Source organism: Diplotaxodon limnothrissa, linkage group LG4, assembly GCF_057381915.1.
Source record: "Diplotaxodon limnothrissa isolate DT_005_m linkage group LG4, D_limnothrissa_male_GT1.1, whole genome shotgun sequence".
NCBI lineage: Eukaryota > Metazoa > Chordata > Actinopteri > Cichliformes > Cichlidae > Diplotaxodon > Diplotaxodon limnothrissa.
The window spans coordinates 20,245,304-20,268,677 of record NC_140599.1 but is presented as its reverse complement, the minus strand read 5'-3'; the positions used below and the strand labels follow the sequence as shown (position 1 = coordinate 20,268,677).

Sequence of the window (23,374 nt, the reverse complement as noted above, 5' to 3'; positions counted from 1 at the left end):
GCAAAACAGCACACCTAGCAGTGAAAAGATATTGCTTATTGCTCCTTTAAGGATGCTTGGAATGAACCATTTGAAGTGCTGTGTTCTGCTGGGAATCAAATAAGATGAAATGATTTATGATAAAAGCTCTGAATAGTGTCATGTCTGAAAACAAACTTGTTCTTTGATCACAAGTATATTAACCTAAAACATTTTGTATTTGGGTGCCTTTACCCCTTCTTGGTGAAGTGTTGCTAATGTTTTTGTTGTCCAGGGTGATTGAGGCAGAGGTGCCCTTCATGTTGTCCAGGGCAGCTGAGTAAAGCGTGTGGCTTGGAACCCCCGGAATACTTGGTCCTTGAGCCTTTGAAAAGTAACAGTGAAATATGAGAATCAATGCATGCAATAGGTCTGTTTGCTTTTTTCTCTGCATTGTAGGCAAAGTCAGCGTTGGGCAGTGTGTAATTCTACATTAAGGGGCTAAGGGGCGATCGTGGCTCAAGAGTTGTAATCAGAAGGTTGCCGGTTCGAGCCCCAGCTCCGACAGTCTCGGTCGTTGTGTCCTTGGGAAAGACACTTCACCTGTTGCCTACTGGTGGTGGTCAGAGGGCCCGGTGGCGCCAGTGTCCGGCAGCCTCGCCTCTGTCAGTGCGCCCCAGGGTGGCTGTGGCTACAATGTAGCTGCCATCACCAGTGTGTGAATGTCTGTGTGAATGGGTGGATGACTGGATGTGTAAAGCGCTTTGGGGTCCTTAGGGACTAGTAAAGCGCTATATAAATATAGGATATTTACCATTTGATATGAATATTTTACATGTGAACATAATCTACTAATAATACTCATCACAGTGTGATTGTTTGAAATCGGATAGAGTGTTATTATCTTCATGACAAACATCCCTGCTGTTCAGTTTCAATGTAACACAAACTAGAGTTGTTGGTTCTACCAATTGAGAAAGGCAAAAAAAAACAACAAATTCATGTCCTTCACAGCTTAAAACAATCTGAGGACAATGTAACACAGAAATATCAAATTTAGTAGGAATAAAGATCAAGCTGATGCTTTAAAGGGAAAGTTAGGACTAACAAATGATATGCCAATTTCTTTCTCCTAAGATGTTCACAAACAAGTAATGCTAATGTTGAATATGGGAAACTTTCAATCAAACTGATTATTTTAATATAATAAAAGGGCACTTAATTTATGCACTAGGCCCAACTGACACATATACTTGATGCCAAATTAAAAAAAAAATGTGTAACCTGTTGGAAGAATGAAGTGGGTGTGTCACTCACCAATTGGTCTGAAGGAGGTTGAGACAGGACCTCGGCACTTGGTGTCTGCAACAAAAGACAACAATATAACGTCAGAAACATTCTCTAGTATAAATCCCGACTGTTTAATTAACTACAGATCATATTTGTATCAGTGAATATTATTACAGAAGGATCTGACTTCCTTATACCAGATTCTATAGAAACTTAACACTGTACGGTTCTGCTACCCAACGATATGAGGACAGTGTAACACACACTAGAGTTGTTGGTCCTACCACATGAGGAAGGCAACTGAAACACACTCCTGTCCTTCACAGCTTAAAACAATATGAGGACAGTGTAACACACACACTACAATCACTGGTCCTACCATATGAGGACTTCTACTTTCCTGTTGGAGGTTGAGACACGACAGAGGGACAGCAGGGTAGTAGCTTGCACAAATGATTCTATTGACACAACAGGGAAGTGAGATTAATGAACTGAACGCAACAGACTCTTTCAAAATAAAACAGGAAACATGGCATGAAAATACAAACGTGGTAATATACAGCCCTAACATAAACTCCTTAAAACGATATTAATAACGTTAAGCCAAACTCAACTAACCCGCCATTAAACATACGAAACTCAAAAACCTTAGAATAACATCAGAAACGCTGGGCCAGAGACCCAGACCGTGAGCAAATAACTATAATATTATTGATTTGTGCTGAATAAGAAAACATTAATATTATCATTTAAATCCCCCCAAGCATATCTTGTGTTGAAAAAAAAAAGTGTGTTGCAGTTAGCTACACTGAGCTTAGACTGACTGTCTCTGCAGTTGAAGATGCAGAGCACATGCAAGGCCGCAGGTCCCTTTAACTCCGGTGGGAATTTAAAAACAGTTAAATTTAACTTCTAATATCTATTGTTAAAGATAAATCTTAAGTAATTTTTTAGCATTTATCATCATTCACCACTTTCAATTTGTTCAAATCGGTTGTGTATTGTTTTAATTCCGTTTAACTAACCTTAATTAGCTTGTTAAACATACAACTTTACCTCCCGGAGCTTGCGTCGACGCATGGATATCAAAGGTAAATACATACCTCAAGATAAATCTCTCCTGAGTGCTGAAGGTCCCGGATGTGCCGTTCACGCAGAGCTCCGGCGAGTTTGTATGTTGCCGTGACCAGCAGCTCTTTGGTTGACGCTTTCGAACAATCAGATGCATCTTTACTCACTTTTTGACCAATCAGAGACGTCGTTCTATGCTCCACTGACGAAATGCTGCATCCTCTCACCAGCCACCGGTCTCTCCTCGTCCATTTAACAACAAAAACACAGCAACACGTGCTGGATTTGAGGTAGGAACACTTGAGAACTGTCACAATGTTTTGCAAACTGCTGTTACAGTTAATTTCGTTCCGTTAATTTGTTTGGTTCCTATTCTGAAGTAACACTTAATACACATGGGGTTAGCTTGCTGGGCCCTGTTTCAGGAAGCCGGTTTGGAAAACTCAGAGTGAAAAACGACACTCACGGTTGAGTAACCCCGAACTGTCCAACTCGGAATATTCCGTTTCAGAAAGGCTGATAACAATTAGTTCAGTCAACGCGGAGTTGCTTTAACCCCAAGTGAAGCGCGCGGACGAGGATACATAAAGCCCTGATAAGCGGAGCACAGATTAAGCGAGTCACCATGGAGACGGAGGGAAAGAAGGCGCGGTCAATGTATTTCACAGCGCTTGAGGCCGAAATTCTGATGGCAGCATATGCCGATAACATGCAAATTCCGCGGAAAAAAGTAACACAGCCACAGCTGCAAAAGCATGCATGGCAAAACATAGCCGACAGAGTCAATGCGTGAGTGTTAATTTAAACATTGATCGAGGGATTTCCACCCATTTAACACGTTATTTTATCATATGTTATTTTATTTGTTATTTTATACATTTTATTTTGTGATGTGATGTGAGCGCAGGTGCAACCCAACAGGCCCCAAACGTGCCTGGCAGCAAGTAAAAATGAAATATAAAAATATAGTCCAAACAGGTAAGGTGTAATTGTATTATGAGCCATAGTGCTTGGTCTGTTTGTCCCATGTAAATCAATTGCAGTTAGAGGCTACATTAATTTTCTTTCTGTAAGCACTTATTGAAATTATCTGAGCACATTACAAGTACATATTTGCTTACTCTGTATGCTCAAATGTGGCCTGTTATAGCCAACAGAAAAAAAGCGGAGGCCCGAAAAACAGGTGGGGGTCCTCCACCACCACCACTCACAGAGGCTGAGCAGTTGGCCCTCAGCCAAAACAGTGGGCGCCCTGTGGCCGAAGGCATCTCTGCGGGGACATCCTCTGAGGCAATAACCCCGCAAGACACAAGTGCCTACATAAGGGGTAAATTCAAAATAATACATGATGTGCATACATCCTTTCTTCACAGTCACCTTTGCAGTGCGACACATTCATTTGATAAACTCTTTACCATAATGAATTATTTCGTAGTGAAGTTATTTTCCGACTGATTTTGCCTTCCCTCAGCCTTGGTTGTCTTTGAGAGCATAATGACAATGAAGTGTAAGGTGCTTGGTATGTTTGTTAATTGCCATTTGGTCCCTTGTAAGTTATAAGTGACCTGTATAAACCTCATATTCTATCAGTTGATGGTGATGGTGTACTGCATCTGGTGCAGCCTCCTGTTGAGCCAGACCAACATGCAGTTGTGAGTAATACTCCACAGATTATATGAGTTTACAGTAGAACAGCAATGTTGTCTATTTCTTTACTACAGGAAAATAATGAAGAAACATTGACAGCTGTTACAGAGGAGGAAGCAACAGAGACACTTTATGAGGTTTACATCTTTTAATACTTTGTGTACAGGAAATACAGGCGACCAATAAAGCCAGTTGAACAAAAAATCTGTTTATTCTTCTTTCAACATGTTGAGGTGATGGGTCAAAAGAAATGATTGTGACATATGGTGTCTCTGACTGCTCTTCCATCTTGTATGTCCGTGGGAGGGTCAGGATGTTCATGGTTTGGATCACTGCTGATGTTTGGTTCAGAAGGACAGTGTTCTCCTCTAATTGTGGCAATGTTGTGAAGAATCACACATGCCACAATAATGTCACATGCCCTTTCTGGGGTGACCCTGAGTCTTTGCAGGCACTGGAACCGGGCCTTAAGCATTCCGATAGTCATTTCAATTCTGGCTCTTGTCCTGCAATTAGCCAGATTATATCGCTGCTGTGGGCCCGGTTCAGGGTCAGGGTAAGGGGTAAGCAAATAGGGTAAACATGGATACCCCCTATCACCAAGCAAGTAGCCAGTGAACTCTCCTAAGACAGAAGGATACACTTCAGTTCAAATGTCCCTGAAGCAATTGGTCTTTATATATTTTAAAGTATTCTCAACTGACCATGTCCAAATTTTGTGCTCAGTGTACATTCACGGAATATTTGTGAGTCATGGACAGAGCCTGGCCGCTTGGCTTCCACATTTGTGATAATGTTGGCAGCATCACATATGATCTTCACAGTGCAGAGAACACAAATTAGCATCCATTACTATAATGAAATAATTTGTTAGTTTGACATGCTACAGGGAACTATGTACCTGTACATTAATGCTGTGGAAAGACTTCCTGTTCACATAGTCTCCTTCATTTACTGAAGGAGCAATGATTGGAATGTGAGTGCCATCTGTACAGCCAATCACGCCTGGGAACCCTGAAAATAAATGTAAAATTTAAGTAGTAGTCCAAGTATCACCACATCATACATTAAGTTTTGGTCATCCTGATACCTGCAATTTTGTGGCATCCCTCTTTGATAAATCTTGTGGGTCTGTGACCGGGGAACACCACAGACGAGTACAGGAGACGTTTCAGTGCAACTGTAACATACCTGACTGCCCGACAGACGGTAGCCTTGGAAACGTGCTCAGCGTCACCAATATTATACAGAAAGCTCCCGTTTGCAAGAAACCGAAGTGCAATACAAATAATATGTACAGAACTGAGAGCATGTCCGCGATGTGTCACATGCGTAATATATGGCCTGAGGATGTTATCCAAATAAATTATAGATTGTGCTGAGAAACGGTAACGTTCGCACAGAAAATCATCAGGAAATGATAAAATGTCCAAACGCGCTCTGATCACTCTCTCCCGGCGGAGAGCTCTGCGGAGAATTTGGGCTTCACGATCTACTGGCTCTTCAAGGAAGTGGCACGCCATGTCCGACACTTCCTACTGTCAGGTTTCCGACAAAGGGGCGGAGACAGTCAGGGTTAGTTGTAGTAAACCTGCTAGGGGGCAGGTTAGCTTCACGGAGTGTGTCGTCATAGTGACTCACTCAGGCTTCAGCTGAACTCGCTTTGTGAAACCGAAAACCCAGAGTTTTCGTTAACTCAGGGTATACTTACTCAGTTTTTCCACTAAACCGGCTTCCTGAAACAGGGCCCAGGGGCCCGTTCTTCGTACCTCGCTAAGTAGGTTAGCCGGATTAGATTGTTGACGATTTCGCGTGATCCTGGATCAGTCGGTTCCCCGAAGCTCATCCGGGACTTGCTGTCATAGCAACAGAGCCGTAAGCGTAAACCTGCTCGGGAGCAGGTTTACTTTATGTAAACAGGATTAGATCGCGGCCACGCAGGTATGTCCGCTTCATTTATACGAAAGCAACAGCGATATTTTTCCACTGTTTCACCATAAATAAATATTATCAATGTAACTAAAGATAATGCAGCACTTGATCCTTTTATTAATGTCACACAGATACATACAGGTCATTTCCTAAAAAAGGGAAATGTACTATTAACATTCTATTACATGTATGTGATTATTACAGATGTAATTCATATTTCAGAGTAGCAATTGTAAATTACTTCGTGTAATCAAGATGAGAGACCACGGCTATAAAAGCGAAGGTGGATTTGGGAAGCCTGTTGCAGCCATGTCCTGTCCGTATACGCGACCAACCCATTGCGGAAGGTGCAAGATTGATAAGGAGAGTCCTCAGAATTCAGCGTATATTGCGGGACAGACAGGATCCTTTAGCTCAGCGCGACAGTGTGCTCATAGAGAGATATCGATTTTCCCGTGAGGGTATTATTCACTTAACCAACTTGTTGACGAGGGGGTGCAGGACCACCACCTGTCTTTTTTTTTGCTCTGCCCTTTTCTTGGTTGCTGTTATGAACAAACTAACAGAGTATTACAGGCCAGTATTACCTTGCCAAGAGACGCAAAGCAATCTAAGAGATAAATATTACCATTCTGTAGAATACTCCTGTATTCCACTTTTACTTGTTCCCATGTTCTTGTGGGTCCTGTTGTGGCTCTAATGTGAAAGGGGATATAATATAACATATTATAATATAATATAATGCCATATGATATTGGACAATATAGTGTCATATGATAGATCTACCCTACCGCCTACTGGTGTTGGCCAGAGGGGCCGATGGCGCGATATGGCAGCCTGGCTACAACCGTAGCTGCCTCCACCAGTGTGTGAATGTGGGAGTGAATGAATAGTGGTATCGTAAAGCGCTTTGGGTGCCTTGGAAAGCGCTATATAAATCCAATCCATTATTATTATTATTATTAAATTACCTACGAGTTTGATTTGTCAGCAACTTTCTGCCAGCCCTCTCTCCTTGCTTTTGCAGCCTTTGCAGTGTTCTCTTGCGTTTTAATTAAACTCTGAAACTCCTGTAATCCCTCACTCATGAGTTCTTGCTCTGCTGCCGGAAAATACCGAGCACGCCCCTTCGACATTTTCGCCGACCAATCAGCGGGTTGCCGATCAATGTTTCTACTATCGATGCGTAGCCCCTTTTACGACACCCAGTGATGTCACATTCCTGCGTCCAGCTGTAGTAATCGTCAACAGCAGGTGTGTTCGGGGAACCGGATTAGCGAGCTCACGGTTAGCGCGATGATTTGATCTTGGATGTGTCATTTGATCTTGGATGTAGTAAGCGACGTACGAAGAACGGGCCCCAGGTCTAGTTTAAGTTAGCATGGGCATGCTGTTCACTGATAGAGTAAGGCTAAAATTGTCCTGATATTGTCAGTGTGTTATCATAAACATGCAGCACCCCTAGACCCCCAAGTTAAAATACAGATAATAGATAAGCAATTTAAGAAAATAAGTATAATGTGTATAATAAATGATTTTACTGTCACTTTCCTGGGTCTGTTGACCCAGCGTTTTAAGTTTTAGTTTGTTTAGATGTCGATGTTTATTTATAAGTTCTTTAGGTTTGCTAAGTTCATTTGTTTATTAGATTACCCTTGTGATGTCTGTTTTATTGGGAAAGTCTTTGTCCTATATGCAGTGAGTCTAGTTTTGTTTCCCCTTGTCCCAGCTGTTCCTCATCCCCTCATTATCTCTCTGTGTACTTGCAGTGGCTTGCAAAAGTATTCGTCCCTCTTTTCCACATTTTGTCACATTACTGCCACAAACACAAATTGTCATGGTCCTGGGTCGGTGACCCAGCGCTTTTAGTTTATTATTATTATGATGATGATGATGATTATTATTGTTTGAGTTCTATGTGTTATATTTGGTCTGCCTCTGAGTCTGCGTCTGTGTCACTGTCTATGCTGTCACCCCGTCTGTTTGTGAATCTGTCTGTTTAGTTCTGTGTCTTGTTTGGTTCCCCGTGTCTGAGTTTCCTGTTTTATTGTGAAGGTCTCTGTCTGATGTGAGTGTGTTCAGTTTACGTTTCCCCTGTCCCGTCAGCTCTGATTCCTCCCAGCCGTGTTGCCCTCCTGTCTCTCATCCCCTGATTACTGGTGTGTGTATTTAAGCCCTGTGTGTTCTCCTGCCTGTTACTCGGTGTCCTGCTTGGCGGCTGCCGCGCATCCCTTTGTCGTATGCACCCAGGTCTGTTATTTTAGTTCTTCCCAGTTTAGGTGTCTTCAGTTATTTGTCATGCCCCACTGCTTGTTTGCCACTACACCTTGTAAATAAACTTCACTAGCATTTTCATCCACTGCTTGCATCTTGGGTCCTCCTTCCTCCACACCACACAGCTCGCCTTCCCAGCCGTGACACAAATCAATTTTAATGGAATCCAATTGCAGCAAAAGGTGGTTCTACAAAGTATTGACTCAGGGGGCTGAATAATTGCGCACACCCCACTTTTCAGTTATTTATTTGTAAAAAATGTTTGGAATCATGTATGATTTTTGTTCCACTTCTCACGTGTACACCACTTTGTATTGGTCTTTCACGTGGAATTCCAATAAAATTGATTCATGTTTGTGGCTGTAATGTGCCAAAATGTGGGAAAGTTAAAGGGGGCCGAATACTTTTGCAAGCCACTGTAAGTCCTGTCCTCATTTATTCAGTGTCAGGTCATCTGTTGTCTTTGGTGCCACGTTTCCATGTTCCAGGTATCTTTGTATCCATGTCAGGTTTCATGGTTTGTTTGTTTTTTTTAATAAAAAATATTTTCCCCAGGTTAGGTTATTGTTTAGCTTCACCTCTGCCTTTTGTTTTGTAATCTTTTAATTTAATTAAATTTTATTTATATAGCGCCAAATCACAACAACAATCGCCTGAAGGCGCTTTATATTGTACAGTAGATTGCACAATAATAGATACAGAGAAAAACCCAACAATCATAGGACCACCTATGAGCAAGCGCTTTGGCGACAGTGGGAAGGGAAAACTCCCTTTTAACAGGAAGAAACCTCCAGCAGAACCAGGCTCAGGGAGCGGCGGGCATCTGCTGTGACCAGTTGGGGTGAGAAAAGGAAGACAGGACAAAGACATGCTGTGGATTAATAACAAGTATGATTCAGTGCAGAGAGGTCTATTAACACACAGTGAGTGAGAAAGGTGACTGGAAAGGAAAAAACTCAGTGCTTCATGGGAATCCCCCGGCTGCCTACGTCTATTGCAGCACAACTAAGGGAGGATCCAGGGTCACCTGATCCAGCCCTAACTATATGCTTTAGCAAAAAGGAAAGTTTGAAGCCTAATCTTAAAAGTAGAGATTAATAAATGGCTTGCTTTCTGTTAATATTCAAATTTTCTTTCACGTTCCTTTGTGTCAGCATTTTGGGTCCACTCCTCAAATTCATACATATGTCTAACCGTTTTTCCCCACTCGGCGACACACCCGTCGGGGGTCAAACTCTGGTAATTGGCAATTCTGTTCTCAGACATGTGAAGCTAGAGACACCGGAAACCATAGTCAATTGTCTTCCAGGGGCCAGAGCAGGCGACATTGAAGGAAATTTAAAACTGCTGGCTAAGGGTAAACGTAAATTCAGTAAAATCATAATTCACGTCGGCAGTAATGACACCCGGTTACGCCAATCGGAGGTCACTAAAATCAATATTGAATCGGTGTGTAACTTTGCCAAAACAATGTGGGACTCTGTAGTTTTCTCTGGTCCCCTCCCCAATCAGACCAGGAGTGACATGTTTAGCCGCATGTTCTCCTTAAATTGCTGGCTGTCTGAGTGGTGTCCCAGAAACGATGTGGGCTTCATAGATAATTGGCAAACCTTCTGGAGGAAACCTGGTCTTATAAGGAGAGACGGCAGCTCTCATTTCTAGAAATATGGACAAATTAATTAAACCCCCCATAATATGACTATCCAGAGTTCGGACCAGGAAGCAGAGTTGCAGTCTTACACGCCTCTCTGCAGCTTCTCTCTTCCTGCTACCCCCCCAAAAACCCATCTCCATAGAGACTGTGTCAGCTTCCAAAAAGACAAAAAACAAACTAAAAACCAGCAACAAACAACTTAAACATAAACAATTACAAAGAAAGAACAATACAGTATCCACATCCTAACTAAAGAGTAAAACAGTGAAATGTGGATTATTAAATATTAGGTCTCTCTCCTCCAAGTCTCTGTTAGTACATGACTTAATAATTGATCAACAAATCGATTTACTCTGCCTTACAGAAACCTGGTTTTAGCAGGATGATTATGTTAGTTTAAATGAATCAACACCCCCGAGTCATTCTAACTACCAGAAACCTCGAAGCACAGGCCGAGGGGGCGGTGTGGCAGCAATTTTTCACACCAGCCTATTAATTAATGAAAGACCAAGACAGACTTTTAATTCATTTGAAAGCCTGATGCTTAGCATTGTCCACCCCAGCTGAAAAATTTTAGAAACCAGTCTTATTTGTTATCATCTATTGTCCACCTGGGCCTTTCACAGAGTTTCTCTCTGATTTCTCAGACTTTTTATCTGATTTAGTGCTCAGCTCAGATAAAATAATTATTGTGGGTGATTTTAACATCCATGTAGATGCTAAAAATGACAGCCTCAACATGGCATTTAATCTGTTATTAGACTCAATTGGCTTCTCTCAAAATGTAAAAGAACCCACCCACCACTTTAATCACACTCTAGATCTTGTTTTTAACATATGGCATAGAAACTGAACATTTAACAGTGTTTCCTGAAAACCCTCTCCTGTCTGATCATTTCCTGATAACATTTACATTTACAATAATTGATTACACAGCAGTGGAGAGTAGACTTTATCACAGATGTCTTTCTGAAAGCGCTGTAACTAGGTTTAAGAATGTAATCCACCCACTGTTATCATCTTCAATGACCTGTACCAACACAGAGCAGAGCAGCTATCTGAACGCTACCCCAACAGAGGTCAATTATCTTGTTAATAATAATTTTACCTCCTCACTACATATGACTCTGGATACTGTAGCTCCTGTGAAAACTAAGGTCTCAGATCAGAAGTACCTGACTCTGTGGTATAATTCTCAAACACGTACCCTAAAGCAGATGACTCGTAAGCTGGAGAGGAAATGGCGTGTCACAAATTTAGAGGATCATCATAATTGGAGAAATATTTTGCTGATTTATAAGAAAGCCCCCCGCAAAGCCAGAACATCTTACTATTTGTCACTGATTGAAGACAATAAGAACAACCCCAGGTTTCTCTTCAGCTCTGTAGCCAGGCTGACAAACAGTCAGAGCTCTTTTGAGCCAACCATCGTTAACTAGTAATGACTTCATGAACTTCTTCACAAATAAAATTCTTATCATTAGAGAAAAAAATTACCAATAATCATCCCACAGATGTAACATTATCTACAGCTACTTTTAGTACCGTTGATGTTAAGTTAGACTCTTTTTCTCCAATTGATCTTTCTGAGTTAACTTCTATAATTACTTCCTCCAATCCTCCGTGTCTTTTAGACCCCATTCCTACAAAACTGCTCAAAGAAGTCCTGCCATTAATTAATGCTTCAATCTTAAATATGATCAACCTATCTCTAATAATCGGCTATGTACCACAGGCCTTCAAGCTGGCTGTAGTTAAACCTTTACTCAAAAAGCCAATCTCTAGACCCAGCAGTCTTAGCTAATTACAGGCCAATCTCCAACCTTCCTTTCATATCAAAAATCCTTGAAAGAGTAGTTGTCAAACAGCTAACAGATCATCTGCAGAGGAATGGCTTATTTGAAGAGTTTCAGTCAGGTTTCAGGTTTCAGGTCCTGATTGTTACCCAGTGTTTTCTGTTTAAGTTCTACTTCCTGATTATTAGTTACTCATGGTTTTGTTCTCTTGATGTTATTTGTTGTTCTGCCTTCTAGTTTAAGTCAGTGTCTTCCTTGTGTTCCATGTGTCATATTCCTTCAGTCTGTCTCTCAGTGTCAAGTCCGTGTCTTTGTGAATTGTCTTTTGTTTCCAGTTTTATTTTGATAGTCCCAGCCCTACGTGCAGTGGGTCTAGTTTTGCTTCCCCTTCTCTCATTAGTTCTAATTTCTCCCAGGTGTGTTTCCATCCTGTCTCCAGTTCCCTGATTATTTACCAGTGTGTATTTAAGCCCTGTGTTTGCTCTGTGTGGTGTTGTACCCTCTCTTTGTGCTGTGGTTCTCTTGTCACGTTTTAAGCCTGTGTTGCCTTGTGTTTAGTTTCCAGTGCCAGTTTAGCTTAGATTGCTGTGATTCCTAAAATCAGACCAAGAGTAAAGTTTATAAAAAGAATATTACAGGTAATTTTAAAAAACAAACAAAAAACAGCCAAATCCTGGAATATAAAGCCATTAAAATTTTCCTAATATAAACACGTTTCACACACATGAAGCCATTCATAGATCACTCCTAAAAATTATTTTGCTTGGTTTGCTCGTCTGATGCTGTGACAAGGCCACTTCTCCAGAATTGCAAACCACTCAATGGAGAATTTGCTGGTGACTGGTGTTTACACCCTGGCACAGTGGTAGCACAAAGCTCTGTATCTGTGAGGTCACAGCGATATGATGAAATGAAACAAACATCAAGATTAACAAATATGTTTGTTGAAAATGTAAGAGAGGCTGAAAAGAACACATCAAAGTACGGAGTAAAATAAGTATCCTTGCTTTCCAGACTTCCTTTGTTTGACATTGTGTTTCCTTGTGTGGATTTGTACCCTAATATTTGCACTCAGTTTTAGTTGGTGTGTGTGTCTTTGGTTTAAATGCATGTAGGTACAACAGCAGTCTTCACATGTTAAGGCCTGCATCAGCAATGAGCACATCTATATAGTCTTCATAGCTGCTGTTGATATCCCAGGATAGGGATACCATATCATTTGCACAGATAATAACTTGTTTGCACGCATAATAAATGGTGTTGGTGGTGGTTGTGCAAGAGGTCGTTGGTTTTGAGGAAAATTAGGAGTGGGTATTCAAGCTAGTGTGCAAATCACTTCTACCTGCTCCCGGATATCAACAGCAACTTTCTGCCTATGCAAATAAGAAACCAGTTTATTAAAAAAAAAAAAAAAAAACCTTCAGGGTGTGCAACTTGGCTTCACTCTCTGGTATCTACATTACTTTCAACACCTTCTGTAACATATCTCCACACATCTAAACTCAAGTTGCTAGAATGATTTTTTTTTTTCTATTTCTTCTAATCAACATGAATCAACAGATTTATCTGAGTAATGACGCAGTGTTTAAGATCTGCTGTTCTGTTGCGTAACACAAAATATGTCACCATGTGATCTGTGTCAGTGGTGGGAGGGGACTATTCATACATAGTGCAAAATACACAGAAGAAACAGACTTCAGTTCAGTAGAAGAGACCACATGTAAGTAGATACTGAATCAGTCTGTATTATATTTGTCATTGTCCTGGGTCTTAGTCCCAGCATTTTTTGTTGTTGTTATGGACTCATGGTTCTTTTTCTTCAATCTCAGGAATAATTTCACTTGATACTTTGCATTATTTTGCCCAGAGTTCAGTATTTCACAGGGGTTCTGAGGTTTGTTATCTATATTTATAGTCTCCGGTTTCTTGTTTAATTTTGTTGGTTCTCTTTTGTTTCCTAGTCTTGTTTATGTGTTTTGTCCTTAGTGTCTCTTTTGTTAAGCCTATCGTGTCTCTGTAGTTTGCCTTCTGTGTGTGTGAAGCGCATGTATTTTAGTCCAGGTAAATCTCAGACATTTCCTGTCTTATTTTGGTGACGTTTTGTCTCTTGTAGTATGTCTGTGAATGTTCTCAGTCATCCAGGTCAGGCTTGTCTAAGAAGTTTGGAAAGAAAAGCATCTGGACTTCTTTAAATTGCTTGAAGACGTTTCACCTCTCATCCGAAAAGCTTCTTCAGTTCCTGGGTTAAATGGTGGAGAGTCCCAGATTTAAACCCTATTGGAGTGTCCCCTAAGATGGACATGGACCCCCTATTGATCCTCTACCTAATCACATGAGCCAAGGTGTGAAAACAGGTGTTGGTCACAATCAGCCAAGGTTTGGGGTGAGCTCATTGTGAAACCTAGCCCCACCCTACCATGTGATTTCCTGAGGTCAGAAGGCCCTATGATGTGTGTGGGTGTTGAGGTGTCTGGGAAGGGATCTCAAAACTGGATTATAGATGGCAGATAGTTGGTGTTGTAAGCCACTGCCTCTGTTCACTATTTGAACTCTCCCATAGGGCTTAAATCTGGGAGTCTCTGGGACTCTCCACTATTTAACCTTAGACCTGAAGAAGCTTCTCGGATGAGAGGTGAAACGTCTTCAAGCGAAGTCCAGACGCTTTTCTTTCCAAGCTCCTTAGTCTTGTGTAGTCTGTTTTCCTCGAAGATTCAGATCTCCTTGTTTGTTTGTTTTTTGTTTGTTTTGTTTTTATCTGAATTATTTTGCACGTAGTTCAAGTTAATAAGGTCACTTTTTAGTTTACCACTCCATCTTCCAAATGCTGCGTTTGGGTCCAACTCCTGATGTGCAAATAAAACCATGAACCTCTATTGAACCACTTGATCAGTCCTGTTGAAAATTGGTTCATTCATTCAAAGCTTTGTTCAGTGACATCTAGTAATGAAATAGGAGACAGCACATGAAATCTCAATTTCCATTTGCTGATTGTATCAAAGTATTTATATCATTCATTGTGTGAATGATATAAATACAATTTTGTAACGATGGATTGATTGGTCAGTTGATTCTGTAAACTTATGTAATGTAGCAGGTAGATGAAGGTGTCCTTGGTGGAACAGGATGTGTTGGGATGGTAGGGCATGTTTCAGTAACTAGGGTGGGGTGTGATCATGTACATGGGACATGTGATTTTCCACAATGAAGCAACCTTTGAAATAGTGGTTCAAGGAAAATGTAACTTTGAGTTTGAAGCTTGTGTGGGAGCATCAGTGTCATACGGCCAACACTACTCCTGCCTGCCTGTCAGTCTTGACAGTGTCCTTCCTATTGTTTGTTTTTATTCCTGTTGACTATTAAGTAAGAAATGAAGGTTAGAGTAGTTCAGTTGCTTTTGCTTCCTTGTATGAAGAAAAAAGTATGCTGATGGTAAAGTATCAGGTCTTTAGTCTCTATAGTTTTAGTGCCAATGACAAAAATGCATGCTTTTGTCAACGTGTTGATGACAGCAAAGGTGAGTGGAGAGATTAAACAAGATATCACAAATACGTTTTATATAAATGACATCTGGAGACTAAAACATTTTTTAAACAGTGCCTGTAGCACATTATGTGTATGTAAACTATCAACGCTGAAATTAATAAGATCTAATGAGATCTTTTAGAATATGTTTTTGTGAAAATGTCAATATGTTTGCTACAACAGTTTCCTGCTAATTTCACATTTTTTGCCCCTTAAAAAACTTTGGCTCTGTAAAAATCATATTATTCCAAATCAAATGAAATCAAATGAAAAATAAAACTTAAACCTTTGTATCAGTGTAAACACATTTCACTAAACTGGAAACTTTAGATATTTAGATGAACTCTACAGAGTGACATGAAGTCGCAAAAGTTGCAACAGTTCAATCCAGCTAAGAGACAAAAACATTTACCTCCTCTTGTCACATGAAAAAGGTTATTGAGATAAATAGAAACTTAAACCTCTGACACTTCAGAACCACACAGGAAAGTAAGTGATCTTATTTAGTGAATAATACTTTAAATATGAATAAATCAGTTATTGCTGATTGTCCCCACAGCAAATTCCATGGAGACATCTGGATTTGTCCAGGACAAACTAACTGAATGGGGATTCAGTGAGTTCATGCAGAGATTTAAAGGTATGAGTTTATTATTATTATTTAATGGGAATTGTTTTATCTGTAATGGCACTAGAACAGCATCGTAATTTACTGATTTAGAAGTCAGTCTGGATATTCCTGTGATTTATGACTTGTAATAGAAAACAAAAGTCTTTCATATTCAAAGTTGATGAATATTAATGTTTTGCAGTGTTAGCTTCATCTGACTTTTGAATATTTTATTTTGTTGTTGGCATTATTTCAGATGAAGGCATTGACAAGGAGACGTTTCTAAACCTTGGAGATTCAATCCGAATTAATTTACTGTTTCCTAAAATTGGACCAAGAGTAAAGTTTAGAAAGAGACTGAAAGATTACTTACAGGTAAGGCAGCTATTTTTTATTCTATATCAGCAGGTCTATTGTTTCATTAATGTGTGATGTGTTTGTTTTGATTCTGTAGATGGAGACATGTCATTTTGTCCAGGAAAAATTAACTGAATGGCATCTCAGTGAGCTGATTCACAGATTTGAAGGTATTTTATTATAGTTTGGTTTTGGTCCTTCATAAATTACTGCTGTACTGTAATTTCATATTGATATTTTTTTTTTGTCTAATTTCAATTTGAATACTTCGTTTTGTTGCAGAGGAAGGTATTGACAAAGAAGCTTTCCTAAGTCTCGAGTCAGGCAGAATCAATACTTTGATTCCAAAAATTGGACCAAGAGTAAAGTTTAAAAGGAGACTCAGAGAATACTTACAGGTAATGTTTTATTAAATGTTACAAAAAAATCCTGGAACATAAAGCCATAAAAGTTTAAATATACTGTTTTTTTTAATAAAACAAATGGCGGTTAAGATCAGTAGATTAATAGTGTATGCAATGCATCAGATTGGAGGTTGTGTGTGAGCGCTGTGACATTCAGAAAAATAACCTCACAATACTCGAGTACAAGATAATGTATTTAATGTAACATTTACTGTGCATGTAATGCATTTCACACTGGCAGGTATCAATATAACAAAACTGATCACACTTCTTTTATTATACGAAATACATCTTAAATTTATCCCTCACCACTGCAGGACTTGAATAGAACACATGATGATTCTGCTGACATGATGGAAACAAGCGCAGAGCAAGAGGACAGTTCAGAAATGGTATGATCTCATTGTGTCTGAACATGGTTCATTATTGAGTGATTAATCTTTGATCATTTTTGTTATTAATGTCATCATGTTATTATAGAAAAATTAATGTTGTCAGCGTTAATCTCCTTAAGTAAAGTAAGTAAGTAAAATTTTATTTAAATAGTACCTTTCAAGATAAAATCACAAAGTGCTTCACACAAGCAGAAATGGACATACAACCTCAAACAAACAAAAGCAACCAAAAGCAAGTTTAAACAGATACATTTTTAACTGCTTTTTAAATGAAATGACTGAGTCCACAGATCTCGAACTCAAAGGGAGCGAGTTCCAGAGTCTGGGAGCCATTGATACAAACGCTCTGTCACTGTTTGTTTTTAACCTTGTATGCTGGAAAACCAGCAAGCCCTGGTCCCTGGTCACAAGACCTCAGGGACCTGCTGGGGCGATAAGGCAGAAGGAGATCACTGATGTAAGTTGGAGCTACACCGTGCAGGGCCCTATAGGTCATGATTATAATCTTAAAATGAACCCTGAACTTGACATGATGTCAGACTTAAAATGACATTGACGCCATAGCCGCATTAACGCAGCAAATCTACGTTAGCTGGTTACCGTGGATCTCCCCATGCGTGGAGCTGGACGCCGCTAAACAATAACAAGCTAACCGCTTACGCCATTAAGTTAAAATGACATTATGGCGTTAACGTCATTTTAAAGAGATTAATGCTGACAGCACTAATAAAAATACATTTTGATTGATTCAAGGACTCATATCTTAGAGTAAAACAGGTGTCAATATGAGCAAAGTGAACCAGGTTAGCTGTTTACCTAAGTCCTCTGCAGAATTCTCCAACACAGCTCAACTGTTTTTCACAAACTGTGAGTAAACAACATGAAGGCCTGTGCCTTGTCTGGATAATTATTTGGTATTTGTTTTCACGCAGGAGCCAAACATTTTTCCTCAACATTTGGAATCTTCTTCAGCGTCTGACACAACAGATGGCAAAGACACGGTAAGAAAGGAAGTCAGAAAAGATACTTTTAAACTGGTTGAAGATCCAGTGATTAACAATGATTTTATCTGCAGACAAACATTTTGTCTCCATAATGCTGCATTAAGAGGAGCAATAAATAATGAAGCTAACAAATGCAAACTGCTTCAAATTTGTTTAATATACATATCTGAAATGCACCTTCATCACGTGAATATGAAATATTAAGAGTATAGGTAGGCCTGGCTGATGTTTTGTCCTTGTTTTAGATGCAGGACCACAACATTTTTCCATTTCAGTTGGAGTCTGCTTCAGCAGTTGACAGAGGCAGTGACACAGTAAGAAGGAATATTGATGTTTCTCCTCAAGTCATTTTGTTATGCCGATATTATTTGTGTATATAAAACACATGTTTGTTTGTCTTTTCAGAGTAACGAACCAATTCGCTCCTGGGCAACAGTGACACAAGGACAAAGTCCAACCACATTTACAATGTTTTACTGTCAAGAGTGTAAAAACTTCATGGGAAACAATCCTGATTCTTGTTGTTCTCACTGTGCCTCAGTGTTCAACAAAGCAAGCAGCATTCAAAATGGAAACTTCTTTCTGTACTCATCCCTGAAAGACCTTCTGAAAGGTATCCTTGAGAACCACAGCACTGAGTTGTTACCTAAAACAGTTAAAGATGAGCATGATAACATCAAAGATGTGATGGATGGGATGATGTACCAGAATCTCCTCAGAGAGGGTAAACTAGCTGCAGATGATCTCACACTGACATGGAATTTTGATGAAGTACCAATTTTTAGCACCACCAGATACTCAATTTGGCCCCTTCAGTTTGTTATTAATGAACTTCCTTACACACAAAGACAGGAAAATATGATAGTTGCTGGATTTTGGTTTGGCCAAGGAAAACCTCATATGAACACATTTCTGAAACCATTTGTGGATGAATGTTGTGATTTAGCCCAAAATCCATTTCAGTGGAGAGACAGCAGAGGCACTCTTCATTCATCAAAAGTCTTCTGCTTGGTTTGCTCCTCTGACGCTGTGGCGAGGCCACTTCTCCGGAATTGCAAACAATTCAATGGAGAATATGGTTGTGACTGGTGTTTACACCCTGGCACTGTGGTACCAAAGCGCTCTGGCTCTGTGAGGTCATACCGATATGATGAAACTAAACAAGAATCAAGATCAAAGAATATGTTTGTTGAAAATGCAAGAGAGGCTGAAAGCTCCCATGAAAACACCTCAGAGTGTGGAGTAAAAGGAATGTCCTTACTTTCCAGACTTCCTTTGTTTGACATTGTGTTTGGATTTGTACCAGAATATATGCACTCAGTTTTAGTTGGTGTGACTAAGCAACTTATTGGATTGTGGCTGAACTCAGAGAACTCCATGAAAGACTGGTATGTAGGTCAACAGATTTCACAGATGGACTCTTATCTCCGAATGTTAAAGCCTCCATCAGAAATGAGCAGATCTCTACAGTCACTGAAGGGTCGGGACACTTGGAAAGCATCTGAGTGGCGCGCTTTCCTTTTATTTTATGCTGTTAGTGTCCTACCAGGCATCCTTCAGCCTTCATTTCTCCAACATTTTTTTTGTTTGTCGATCAGCATTCACATTCTGCTACAAGAATCCGTCTCCCAAAATGACCTTCAGCTGGCCCATGAGAACTTGGTACTCTTTGTTAGAAACATGGAAGAACTCTATGGTGAAGAAAACGTTTCATTCAACTGCCATCAGTTGATCCACTTAGCTGACTGTGTGCGTAACTGGGGGCCTCTCTGGGCAACATCAGCATTCAGTTTTGAGAGGAACAGTGCAAATTTAAGGGCACTGCTTAGCAACATAAACTACAATCCTCAAAAAATTCAAGACAAGTTTCTCTATTGGCAGCGCCTGCCGAGTCACCTTCGCTCCCCCGTTTCTAACGGAAATTCTCCGTTAGCCAGAATTTCACCTGGAAATTCACGGCATCTGGCTATCACAGGATCCATAAAACTAGCAATAGAAGAGCTCTTAAATCGACCTGTTTCATTCAGATCAGTGGAAGCCTTTGACAGCTTCATCAACAGAAATACTGTTTACTCTATAAACCATGAAGAGGCAGACAGAACAGACTGTGTCATAAAACTCAAGAATGGCTGCTATGGAGAAATACAGTTCATCGTCAGGTTTAAAGAGAACTGTGTTTGCACATCCAACTGTGTGTGCTCGGCTATTTCAGTCATTGTGGTCCAGCTGTTTTATATCAAACGTGATGCAGAGGACAGCAGGATGATTCCTGACAGTGCATCAAGGACTATCTTTGTGAAAGTGGAAAGGATAACTCCGCTCAAAGCCTTCTTCTTGAGGGATGTTAGGTGTAAATGCATGTATGTGAATGGTTGGCTGGTGCCTTTACCAAACTCATATGAAAGATATTAAAGTTCCAGCACAGCTAAGGTGCTTTCTCTGTCTTGTATATCATGGCACATGGCTGTTTTTACTACAGTGAAAATCTTGGAAAAATGAACGATGATGAAGTTTTTTCAAAGGAGTTTGGAGTAATTTTGTTCATATGTGTGCGAGATCTGTGGCTTACGTTTTCTTTTGGTGTGACAGTGTGGACATAATGTAGTCAGTGTAATGTAGGATTATATCACTCAGTACTGTATGTGTATTATCTGTATATGGAGGAAATTATGGAGTGATTTGTAAACAGCCAAAAGCTTGCCTTTCCCAATTTTGTATTCACTACGTATTTATCATACATGTCAGTTTACCTCTATTCAAACTGAAATGCAAATTATTGTGACACATAAACATTTCGTGAATTAACGCTAAAAATCCGGGGTGAGTGGATCAATGTGGTTTACTGCATCCTGATACAGATTGCTATTACTGAGATAACAGATCATAAAGCTTCATATTACCTCATATTATTGTGTAATGGCTGATGAGACTTATTCTGTTTAATGTTGCAATGTGTGCAAGTCTATTGAATATAATACAGATTTATTTGCTCAAGAATGTTTGTATCCTGCTACATAAAAATGATTATAATTAAAGTCTTATTACTTAAATATGCCTGAAAAATCTGTTTGGCCTCCTTCTTCACTCTGGATTTGTGCTGCTATTCAGAGTCAATTCAAATTACTCAAATTCGTTCGTTCCTAAAAAAAAAAAAAAAAAAAAAAGGATGTGTAAATGCAGTAAATGATGTTTAGAGATTTTTGAAAAATAAACATGACCACTGTTCATATGTGGCTTTATTACCTTATCATAGGCCAGAATTAAATATCTAAGTAGGACCCTTGTTTAATACCATGTTAAACATGTTTACCGGGTCATGAACCATCGGTGAAGCAAACAACAGAAAAGAATCTCGTATATAGACTTATGCCGTAAGTTGACCTAAAACTAAAAGGAAAAAACAATCTGACATTTTAAATGAAATCAAACATCGTTTAAAAGACACACATGGCAGTGTGGGAGAAAAAACTCAACACTGAATGCTACAAGTGCACAAATATGAAATCAGCGTGGTGCTGCAGTGCACGCATCAATTCACACAATATTACAGAAATACTTTTTATATAAATGTCTTATATTGTTTCTTGGTCCCATCAATTTCTTATTCTTCAGTCATTTCTGAAACAAAGTCCACACTGAATGCCTGCTGTGCATCTGTGGTCATGTGAAGCTACATTAATGTAACAGCATGCCAGAGTGTAAACACAGATCTTTGTCTATACGTTGAAACAAGGTTGTGCCTGAAAATTGCTACTTTTATGTGACATTTTATGTGAATATGTGACAAATGATGTTAGAATTATAATTAATTATAGAAAAAACAGTTTAAACCTTGGTGGGCAATGAGCTTAGAAGGATTATCTAGAAAATGACTTCAGGAAATGGTCGTGTTATAAAGTTGTTTTACAATCTGGACCAGTACAGACTTGCTCCTGACAGTTAAACTGTCCTGGGGGCACAAACCGTTTGTCCTTGGCTTGGTTTCAAGACTCTAGGAAAGGAATGCTGAATGTACAGTGGGACAAAAAAGTATTTGGTCAGCCACCGATTGTGCAAGTTCCCCCACTTAAAATGATGACAGAGGTCAGTAATTTGCACCAGAGGTACACTTCAACTGTGAGAGACAGAATGTGAAGAAAAAATCCATGAATTCACATGGTAGGATTTGTAAAGGATTTATTCGTAAATCAGGGTGGAAAATAAGTATTTGGTCACCTCAAACAAGGAAAATCTCTGGCTCTCACAGACCTGTAACGTCTTCTGTAAGAAGCTTTTCTGTCCCCCACTCGTTACCTGTATGAATGGCACCTGTTTGAACTCATCATCTGTATAAAAGACACCTGTCCACAGCCTCAAACAGTCAGACTCCAAACTCCGCCATGGCCAAGACCAAAGAGCTTTCGAAGGACACCAGGAAAAGTATTGTAGACCTGCACCAGACTGGGAAGAGTGAATCTACAATAGGCAAGCAGCTTGGTGTGAAAAAATCAACAGTGGGAGCAATCATCAGAAAATGGAAGACATACAAGACCACTGATAATCTCCCTCGATCTGGGGCTCCACGCAAGATCTCATCCCGCGGGGTCAAAATGATCATGAGAATGGTGAGCAAAGATCCCAGAACCACACGGGGGGACCTGGTGAATGACCTGCAGAGAGCTGGGACCAAAGTAACAAAGGTCAACATCAGTAACACACTACAACGGCAGGGAATCAAATCCCGCAGTGCCAGACGTGTTCCGCTGCTGAAGCCAGTGCATGTCCAGGCCCGTCTGAAGTTTGCCAGAGAGCACATGGATGATACAGCAGAGGATTGGGAGAATGTCATGTGGTCAGATGAAACCAAAGTAGAACTTTTTGGTATAAACTCAACTCGTCGTGTTTGGAGGAAGAAGAATACTGAGTAGCATCCCAAGAACACCATACCTACTGTGAAGCATGGGGGTGGAAACATCATGCTATGGGGCTGTTTTTCTGCCAAGGGGACAGGACGACTGATCCGCGTTAAGGACAGAATGAATGGGGCCATGTATCGTGAGATTTTGAGCCAAAACCTCCTTCCATCAGTGAGAACTTTGAAGATGAGACGAGGCTGGGTCTTCCAACATGACAATGATCCAAAACACACCGCCCGGGCAACAAAGGAGTGGCTCCGTAAGAAGCATTTGAAAGTCCTGGAGTGGCCTAGCCAGTCTCCAGACCTCAACCCCATAGAAAATCTGTGGCGGGAGTTGAAAGTCCGTGTTGCTCGGCGACAGCCCCAAAACATCACTGCTCTCGAGAAGATCTGCATGGAGGAATGGGCCAAAATACCAGCTACTGTGTGTGCAAACCTGGTAAAGACCTATAGTAAACGTTTGACCTCTGTTATTGCCAACAAAGGTTATGTTACAAAGTATTGAGTTGTATTTTTGTTATTGACCAAATACTTATTTTCCACCCTGATTTACGAATAAATTC

The 23,374-nt window shown here is 40.1% G+C and overlaps 1 protein-coding gene across 1 annotated transcript; it reads left to right on the top strand.

Moving 5' to 3' along the window:
- The first annotated feature begins 15,711 nt into the window (after positions 1-15,711).
- Positions 15,712-20,326, top strand: LOC146633695 (uncharacterized). The gene is made up of 8 exons (XM_085352429.1): positions 15,712-15,784; positions 16,011-16,129; positions 16,209-16,281; positions 16,394-16,509; positions 16,833-16,907; positions 17,843-17,911; positions 18,160-18,228; positions 18,320-20,326. The coding sequence occupies exons 1-8, from the start codon at positions 15,712-15,714 to the stop codon at positions 20,324-20,326; spliced, it is 2,601 nt and encodes an 866-aa protein (XP_085208555.1).
- The last annotated feature ends 3,048 nt before the right edge of the window (positions 20,327-23,374 follow it).